General features: G+C 38.8%; 2 protein-coding genes across 2 annotated transcripts in view; both read left to right on the forward strand.

Annotated features, from left to right (window-relative positions):
* The window catches only part of LOC138012707 (myosin regulatory light chain 12A-like), a 2,048-nt gene extending 422 nt beyond the window's left edge, over nt 1-1,626 (forward strand). Inside the window, exon 1 of the mRNA XM_068859566.1 lies at nt 1-1,626. This exon is cut by the window's left edge and continues 422 nt beyond it. Coding sequence (XP_068715667.1) covers nt 1-106 — 106 coding nt within the window. The 3' untranslated portion in view covers nt 107-1,626.
* Nucleotides 1,627-4,026: 2,400 nt separating this feature from the next.
* LOC138013076 (uncharacterized) overlaps nt 4,027-10,000 on the forward strand; it is a 7,222-nt gene continuing 1,248 nt past the window's right edge. Inside the window, exons 1-3 of the mRNA XM_068860033.1 lie at nt 4,027-4,305; nt 7,700-7,762; nt 8,872-10,000. The exon at nt 8,872-10,000 is cut by the window's right edge and continues 1,248 nt beyond it. Of these exons, the coding sequence (XP_068716134.1) occupies nt 4,126-4,305; nt 7,700-7,762; nt 8,872-9,141 (513 nt within the window). The 5' untranslated portion in view covers nt 4,027-4,125 and the 3' untranslated portion in view covers nt 9,142-10,000. The remainder of the gene's footprint in view (nt 4,306-7,699; nt 7,763-8,871) is intronic.

A 10,000-nucleotide genomic window follows, 5' to 3' on the forward strand; every position in this document is an offset into this window, starting at 1 on the left:
AGTAGATGATGTTTTACGCGATGCACCGATTGACAAAGATGGTTACTTAGATTACAACCAGTTCACTCACATTTTAAAACACGGGAAGAAAGATGAAAATGATTAACTAACATGATGAACCGCCGTTCACCTAAAATGTGCTTTCAGGGTTTAGACAGTTTTATAATATGTGTTTTTGTGGTAGAATTCGATTTAATGTAGAAATTTTCAAAATTTGCCATTGTGAACACCATATAAGGAATTTCTGGAATGAGAATTGTTAAATTCCTTCCTGAGTTCGTAAACGCATTACCATTTGATTATTAAGGGTGGAGTCTTGACCAGTCTTTCTGGACAATTCCAGATTGGAATTATTTGGAGGAAAATAGTGACTTAATGAATGTGTCAAGAAGATAAATTAAGTATCTTGCTCACAGATGGTGTGTACAAACTGGGGACACCTATCTGCTTATCTACCAAAAAAATAATTGGTATCACATAATTATATGCAGACCCTTTTAATTGATTAATATACATTCTGTTTCAAATGTTGAATTTTTTGGATTTCTCAAGTCTTTTTTGTTTTGGCTTTGCATATTTGTGAACAGAATTTAAAGGGGCTATGTCATGTTATGTTAGGGTGTTTCGCGGAAATCTTTAGTTAATCATGAGTTTGAAACTCGAATAGTAATTCAGAATACCTTTACTGATAAAATTATCGTTATATCACAAACAAGATGATTCTGAGCAAAAGTGACCTTTATCCAGGCAATGTGCCATAAACTTGAAAAGCATCGGCTTTTTTCAAGATTATCCAAATGCAATCAGTTTCAATCTTGTCCATTTCTGTCCATCCATGCTTCTCTTTCCTCTCGCTTATTTGTTTTACATTGTTCAACAGTTTTAAGTGGTTATTGCAATGTTTATTCTACTTTTTGGGCATTTTGGGTGTCATGGAATTACACCATTTTACTTGACATAGCCCCTTTAAGAGCCAGAGTTTGGCATGACTAGCAGAAAACTGCGCAATATTAGCCTCGTTAAAAGGTCTGTGGTTGAAAAATTATATCAGTATGATTTCTTTCAAATTTTGGGTGATTTCAAAGTATATTCCATGTCTATTTTCTTACCTCCATTTTGAATATGCTAAGTGGTTCTGAATTTTTTGCCTTGCCGCTTAACTTGGAACATTTTAATGGACCCTTGGAGGAGTTGGTGTATCTCCTCTTGAGGGACTTCCTCCATTTTGATAAATTACCAGAATAGCATTTGTTCATTCTTCTAGCTCAGTTGCAGGATAACTCTGATGAAATAAACAGAGTACACTGAACTCTGGTTACTCTATTTGGAATAGAGTAATGTATTTGGCCCACACATTGGGCTCCCCAGACTATTCTAAGCATTGGTTCTTAAAGTCGTCTAGCGAAAAATATCCATTTTTGGGACATGTGTTGCTATTTTGTTTATTACCGGTAAACTGGTTTAGAAATAAACAGAATTATTTAATGGTCATCTTTTACCCTCCGTAACATTGTTGACCTGCATTGTTTAATTTGTGTTGCAAGTTGTTTACTCAAAATTAAGAGATGAGACAGTAAATGTTTGTAATAAAATAGGCAGAACCAGTAAAGGTTGAATCAAAAGTTACGGAAAGGGGAGTTTTATGTTCTTAGCATTCTGCGACTTTTGGCTGATTCTGATTGGTGGTTCAAATGTAGGTGATATTGATGAACAGTACCATTCACAAGCAAGCTATCAAAGATAAAAAAATTGCTTCTGATTATCCTAACAATAATAATTATTAGGATTACCAGAAGAAATGTATACCATAAGTCACTATTGGTTCATTTGTGATGTTATTCAGTTTGTGTGGTACATACTAACTATTAGCACTATTCATCTTGGAGTAGGGAGAAGTGGAGCATATTTACCTCATACTTAGTCTCCTTCGCAGCCGTTATTAGGGTCGTCACGCAACGCTCCTCCCCACTAACGGCTGCTCACGAGAGAGACACATTCCTTTCCCTAAAATTGACCAGTAAGAAACAGGCTTCCATATTCTGGAAACCTGGTCCAAATCCCTCTCCATTACTTGAAAGCAAACATGGTGGATCTATTTCCTTCTTTTTCAAAAGTGCGTGAACAATTCAAGTTTAGCGAGTTAAACAAGCATCAAAAAGGAGGGATTATATTTGCAGTGCTGAAGAAAAAGGACGTATTTGTTCGTTTACCAACTGGCTTTGGAAAATCTGTCATTTTCAAGCTCTACCGCTATGGTATTTGACGGCTTCACTGACGAGTCTGGCCACATTGTGATTGTTGTTTCGCCTTTGCTTTCCCTGATTAAGGATCAAACCGAACGCTTACGACAGGTAGGAATATCCCGCGTAAGTCTGAGCGACGCGAGTACGCAGGGAGAAATAGATCTTGTTGAACGAGGATTTTTTTTGGTTGTTTACGCGACGCCAGATTGGCGTAGCCGATAACAATAACGTGCATTCTATTGGTTCTCAAAAACAAAGGGAAAGGAATGTGTCTCTCGTGAGCAGCCGTTAGTTGGGAGGAGCGTTGCGTGACGAACCCGATAACGGCTGCGAAGGAGACTACCTCATACTGTGATGGCTGGGTAAATATCTGCTACCCTTCACTTCTATGTTGTTGAACATTATAGACTTTCAAAGTTAAATTGGTTTTATGTAGATGATATCTCAAGACCCCCATTGATTTCGAAGTCCCCGTCCCAGATTTAATGCTAAATTCAACTGGGTCCTTGTTGGCTTGGGCTGGTCTTTCATATCCAGGATGCGAAATAATCGATGTCCATAGTTGGTCTTCACTCAGGTGATCAACAGCCATGTTTTTCAACGAAAGCAAAAGAAAACATTTGCGTAATAGCAGAGTTCAATTCCCAAAGGATTTGGTCGGGTCTCCAACATGGCCACCATTTCTTTGTTTATGAGCTCCAACATGATGAGAATACCTAATTAGGAAGGCCCAATTGGAAAAACAATGGTGCTTTGGTCCTCTGCCATTTTGGTCCAGTATAGGAAAGTCTACCCAAAGCTTGGGCTTGGGTGACAATGGTAGTGTACTTCTCCAAACTAAAGATGCACAACAGGAGGGAGGAAGGGGAAAGGCTGCGAGCAGGCTCTCTCTCTATCCCCAACCCCAGTCCCTCAGAGAGCCTGGGGATGGCGAGCATGTATGAAACAAAGAGAAACTTTTACTTTTTACACGTGGGCTGTAAAACATATTTTACGGAATTGAACTTAAAATAACTTTTTCTACTCTTATGCTGGTGGCCAAAATCGCAACATATGGATGCTCCTACATGAGGTTTTGTCAGGTTGGCATCATCATTATTGTCTGCGTTCCCAGGTTTGTGAAACTGTCCAGAATTCTCCCAACCCTCTTGTGTTTAGATTAGGCTATGCAAACAAAGGTCTTCTAATACCTTACCCTGAGAACACAGACATGTTTCCGGACCTGATTTCTCTCCCCAAGGGTAAAGTACATCTGCGTTCGCAGGCTAATAGTGCCTCTGTGAAGTGAATGTATTGTTTTGATTCATCTATTAATAATTTTTATCGTTAAATTATTTAATACACCTATCAATGTTAAGCCCCAGGAAGGGGGAGTCGGGCATGGGGTGGGGATTTTGACATTTTCATTTAAAATAATTCAAATTCCCCACCCCTGGGACAAAATAATTGGTCAAAATGTCCACCCGGCGGCAAGTGAAGGTGGAAAAATGTCCTTTGTACGATCAAAATCGCTACTGCGGGGGAACTTGGCAACATTGGGAACGTCACATATGATCAAAATCCCAACCCTGGGGACTTTGCAACAACTCCTGGGTCTTTCTGCAGGTACTGGAAAGTATTGTGATTTTGGTCACTTGGGATTAGCCTTTATTTGGAGTTGTTTTGTTTTCTGTCTTTTGTTTCTTGTGTTTTACGTAATACTAATTTCTGCTCCGGTACTTGCAGAAGCTGCTCAACTCCTACCACCCCTTCGTTGGCATTTTTATTATTTCGGCCCCAGGTCTTTACGTTAGCCCAGGAAATCGCTTAACGACGCACTTTCACATAACTTAATTCGTAGTTGAACTCAAAAACAAGCTCTTTCATCCCTGGAACGATCATTATGTCGAGTTTTTACAATCGAAATAGCAGAGCAATTTGGTTAACAGTCGCGGCTACTACAGGATACTTCCTTTACAGATACTACATTCAAAAGAGGAGAGAAAGAGAGGAAGCAATCGCTGCAGGTCTCGAGATCAGCAGAAGAGGAGTGGAAAAACTTGTAGAACTACGAGACAAACTGGTTTGTGTTTTATCATTTTGACTCTCTTGTTTGCCCATAAAATCAGAGTTCATTGGGAGTCCTTTTTTTGGATTTTTTTTGCGTAAAATTATGTAACAATGTTCCCCTTGCATTGGTTATAAGCAGAAAATCGTCTGATGACGCCGACGTATGCAGGTATGGTGGTCGTAATTTCATGATATGCTATCACGAAAATATGCAAATCACATTCGTGTAGATGATGCATGATGTTCCCAGATTTTCATTAGATAACATTGAGTGAAACCTGAATTCTACGACGGCGGGAGTGAATCCTATCAAACCAAGGGAAAGTTGAAAACACTGACCTCTAGTCCATGGACTACCCCGACGGAAACGGACTACACCAAAAATATTATTTCAAGTGATTACTATTGGTCGTAAGCAGCGTCACAATTAGTGCTAAGCCTAAACATTCATTTTAAACGGCTTTGGTTAACCGGAATCCGGTCAGAAGTGCTGGTTGGTCGTCGGAGTAGTTACATTGTTTTAGCTATTGTTTGCGAATGACAGACAAAAGACAAAAGACAAAAGGCCAAATGTAAATGCAAAGAATGTCTAACAAAACTGTCAATATTTGTGGAATATAGTCTTCTATATAAGAAGCATTTGAGTTTTGCTGGAGCTCGTTGGCAGATGAACACAACACTTCACCAAAATCGACCAGAAGACACCAAAAATTGGACAAATTTGTTATGTAAACATTGATTTGCATCATTATTATTATGGAATTTCTGTGGGTGAGTCGCAGACATTACTTCTCGCGCAACATCCCCAGAGACAAAGAGCGAGGAGAAACAGATGTTTTCGCAGGCTAATTTAATAAAGGTTAGCTTTCAATAATTGTTGTGATGGCTGAAGTAAGTTGTATGTGGCCGTGCAGACAAAAATAAATAAGGTACATGCAATGTAAGTACATACTCAATTCAGTTCTTTCAATAGTACTCAATCAAAATAGTATTTGGTTACTAGGAAAGTTGCCGGTAGTCTATTTTAAGGTAGTCGGTTTGGTTAGTCCATGGACTAGGGATCAGTGTTTTCTACTCTCCTCCAAACCAATGATTGTTTTACTTTTCACCCCAACCGCTGGTCACTGATATGATTTCATCCGATGTTATCTAATGCCGACCATTTTCCCATCCTACTGTGGGCATTGTAGACAGGACATTGTAGTCTACATGAAGATTATCCGACACTTACCATAAACTAATTTACGTTTTTTGACTGCGTATCATGAAATTACAGCCTGCATGGTGGTGTCGTGTGACGTCATCACCGCCATATTGGTGGATGTATGTTTTAATCAGGTACTTTTGTCTGTCCACTAGCTCTTATAGATTATACCATTGTTTTGTATGTCTCTAGAGTTTGGCTGCAAACAACTTAAGGAGACTTAAGAAGGCTCGAAAGGGTTTCTACACTTAGGAAGACTCTCTGTTTAGATCAAATGACACTACAACACTGTGGGCGCGTTCGATTGACCCTATTCCGGAATAAGAATACATGGAGTGGTGATTAAAACGGTATGTTTGGCACGTTTCAAAGCAGCAAGGATATTAAAAATATTTTAAAAATAGAATTTTTAGCAGATGTTTGACAATTTTAATGTGAATCTCCGTAAAAACCAAGGATTTCCAACTGATATTCCATGTATTCCTATTCCGGATTACCGTCAATCGAATGCACCCTGTATCACGTAGCAGCAATGTTATGGTACCATATGAAACTGATCATTTCCAGACAAAATGTGATCATTATTGTGATGTAATAAGTTACCTTGGCAATGGGAAAGCCCAGCAAAAACACCCTATATTTTGGATTTAGTTCCTCATACATTGCATCTCAAAAACAAACTTGGTGACCCCCCTTTTTTATTGCTGAAAAGTGATTAGAAGGCCATGATGAAACTTTCGGCAAAGTTTAAAAAAATTATGTCCAGAGGATCCAGAGCTACCTTAAAGAAATCACTGGCTCTGGCTCCACAAGACAGAGTTTTTTTAATCTTTGCAGAAAGTTTCATCTTGCTTTTCTGATTACTTTTCAGAAATAAAAAATGGGGGCCACCAAGTTCGCTTTGAGATAATAAGCAACTAAAGACAAAATAAGGGGTGTTTTTACAGGGCTTGTCTGTTGCCACGGTGACATATTACGTCACAATAATGACTGTATCTTGTTCAGCAATAATTCATGTTTCATTTGGTACCACAATATTGCCAATACATGATACAACGTTGTGGTGCTGTTCCATCTAATAAGACGGTCACTTGGAAGCCTTGAAATTGGTTTGAGCCTCCTTAATAGATTTTACTCTGTGTTATGCCACACAATTTTGCATGTTGTCAGTGGAGGGCTGTTCCGGAATCAATGGGTTTTAAAAGAGTTGCATGTAATGTTTAAAAGAAAGCAGCAGTGTTTTTAGACCTGATAAAACACATGCTGTGCCAGTTTTTTTAAACAGCTGTTAAAACATTTCACAAAAAGCTTGGGAGTCAGAACATAGATTCAAAAAGTGAGGAGAAGGTATTAGCATACAAGAAAAACAAGCTGGGCCTCATCACTATTCTGTACGTAAATAAATCTAATGAGGAGTGTGGGTAAAAGTTAAGAATCCGATCCCACCAACGCGTCAGCCAACACGTCAGCCAATGCGTCGGTTGACTGTTGGTCAACTGTCGGTCAACTGTTAGCTATAGGCCACTGTTTAATCTTATAACGTATAAGATGCGTCGGTGGTTCGTTGGTGGTGCATTTGTGGCGTGTCGGTGACTCATTTGGGCCTTACTGAACTGTTGAAAACCTAAACGTACCTTTTTCAAACTGAATGGAAATGTCTTCGACGGAAAATAAGAAATTTACTTTTGACGACCACCTTGTATTTTGTGATATTAGAACCCAGTTCCCATTACGACAAGTGTTATTAGAACCCAGTTTTCACTCTGGCAAACGCGTTGCCCGAGACTTCATCTCTATCAACTTCCGTGTTTCCGACCGAAATAGAGAGACCCTTGTTCATCGTCTCATCACTACACATATCCAACCTGGAACTGTCATCTACTCAGATCAATTCACTCCGTACATACCACTCAACCAGCTAGGATATATCCATGTATCAGTAAATCATTCCAAGAACTTTGTTGACCCCGACAGTGGTGCACACACCAATACCACCGAAGGCGTGTGGGCTTTGGTCAAGAAGTTGAAGTGGATGTGTGGTACCCTGTATGAATACATACCCAGCTACTTGGATGTTGACCAACGCGTCGGTAGTGTGTTGGTGGTGTGTCGACCGACGTGTTGGCCGACGCGTTGGTGGGATCGGATTCTTAACTTTTACCGGAGTGTGCATATGTTTTCATACTTTTTTGCTGATCGACAGGAGCAATTACTTGGCTCTTTGGACAACTTTGAACCAGAACTTCCCGATACAGAGGATGATGAGGTAACTGTCTTTGACTTCAGTATTGACTGCCAGTGTTTATTTCCAAATTTTTGATGGAAAATTCCTCTGCAGGACAGGATAACTGGTTTGTGTCTGTAGTTTTAACAACATTTTTTGGCTCCCTTTTTTGTTTGAGTTTATTTATTTTTTCTTTGTGTGTCATGTTCTGTCAGTTACACCAAGTAAGAGCAGACGAGACAACATCCTTTTATGTTTTGGCAAATCATATGTATGGGGAGGTTAATATCAATTGAAAATGAACCAATGTGATGTTCAGTCTTTTGTCAAACCTGCAATGCATCAAGTGTTATCAGAAACCCATAAGGGTTGAAACGTGTAACACGTGTTCACAGCTTCCGAATATTCAATGTGAACTGATTGGTTGAATGTTTCAGTGCTAAGTACCATATTTGGAAACCCATCGCTCTTGTTGTTCCAAATATGGTACCAGCACACAAGGGGCTGTTACATGTTTCAACCCTTATGGGTTTCTGGTGTTATACAATAATAGATTATAACAGCAAGACAGGTTAAAAGCAAACTGAACCAAGTTGATGATTGGCTTATTCTCAAACATGGAAAGCATCAAAGGGTGGTGATAAAGGATGATAATTTGTCAAATTGTGGATAAAGTATTTGTGATACAGGCACCCTACCTAGAATAATCGTGTGCATTACGCTCAGACATCTTGATTATTTGGATTTCACAAAAACCAAATGCAAGATTTCATTGTTTTATTAAAAATGCATCCAGAACTTATTATTTCTTTAAAATAAGGTAAATGGTTGAAGTACTTGTAATAATCTGCTTTGGTGTCCTTTTAATTATTACACAATTCTAAACTACATATTCTTGAAGAATCCAAAGTTAACTTAAAGCTTTAACTTTGACTGTTATAGTTAAGGTAGTGAGTACAATGTGTTGATTAAAAAGGGCAATAGGTGGCTTTTACATCACTTTTTCGCCAACATGTTGGTGGATGAAAACAAAAGATCTCTCATTAGCTCCTTTTGTTCATCCACCAGCAATTATTGCACATTATAGCATTGTTATCTGTGTCTCAGTCTAGAGATTGGTTGCTAACATTATTACTCTATTTCCATTTCAGTGTATTGTGTGCAATAGTGCTAAGGCTATTATCCAGACCTACCCTTGCAAACACAGGGTACTTTGCCGACGCTGTTTTGTTAAGACACTTCAGGTGGCTGTTAATGATCTCAACCTCCCCTTGAAATGTGTTGTTTGTCGCACAAGAATTCAAACTCTGGATAGAGAGCGACATGAGGGACATGGACTGGACCTGAGCAGTGTGCACCCTGAAGGACATTGCCTTGATTCAACCACTGAGGACACTGAGCATCTAGTCAGCAATGTATGATTAGCCCAATTTAATGTTCACAAGTGCTTGAAATTATATGATATGCCCTCTCAATTTTCCCAGGGAAAAAGAACTCGGATTTAAAGATCAGGGCCTTACTTCCAGATCAATTAATTTAAGGTTTCAAAATACCAGCTACATTGGAAATAGAGAAAACATAACTTTCCACCCATACTTGGTATCTAAAACATACCAACGTGCTGACTTGCAAAGCCCACAAATTCGCAAAGCAAAGCAACAACTCGAACTGATCAACACCTCATGGTGTCTGTTCAACTGAATGCCCACTAAGGTACCTATTTACATCAAGAGGGGTAGGAGTGATGATTTTAGAAGTACTAGAGTCGAAGGTCACTCAAGTTGCATTATTTTGAGGTGTATGACGTCTGCAGACTGCCTCCATATAGCGTTGATAAACACTATTTAATTCTAAGCACCCATTTCAAATAGCACCAGTCTGATAAACACTATTTAAGTCTAAGAACCCATTTTAAAATTGTTTCAATAACTGTGATTTAGGGTTAGTCTGCAGTCTGCAAGTGTCAGACACTGATTATTGTGTTGCTTGTATTTCTCAAGTGATCTTGAACTTGTGTAGAATTATAGTTAAGGGGCATGATGTGAGACATGCATCTAGTCTCCTTTATTTCTCAGCATACCTTGCCGTGTGAAATGGAGGTCAAATAGTGTATATCATTATTTTATGGTTTGTCTTCTATGTTTATTTACAAAGTATCAAGTAGATTGGATACATCAGAGAATCTTCAAATGAAATTTTTCAGAATGATAGTTTATTGGTTAATTAATTTTGACATGAATATTATTGATACTTACCTTAGTCAGCAAACAAAACTTGTGC

Source organism: Montipora foliosa, chromosome 8, assembly GCF_036669935.1.
Source record: "Montipora foliosa isolate CH-2021 chromosome 8, ASM3666993v2, whole genome shotgun sequence".
Taxonomy (NCBI): domain Eukaryota; kingdom Metazoa; phylum Cnidaria; class Anthozoa; order Scleractinia; family Acroporidae; genus Montipora; species Montipora foliosa.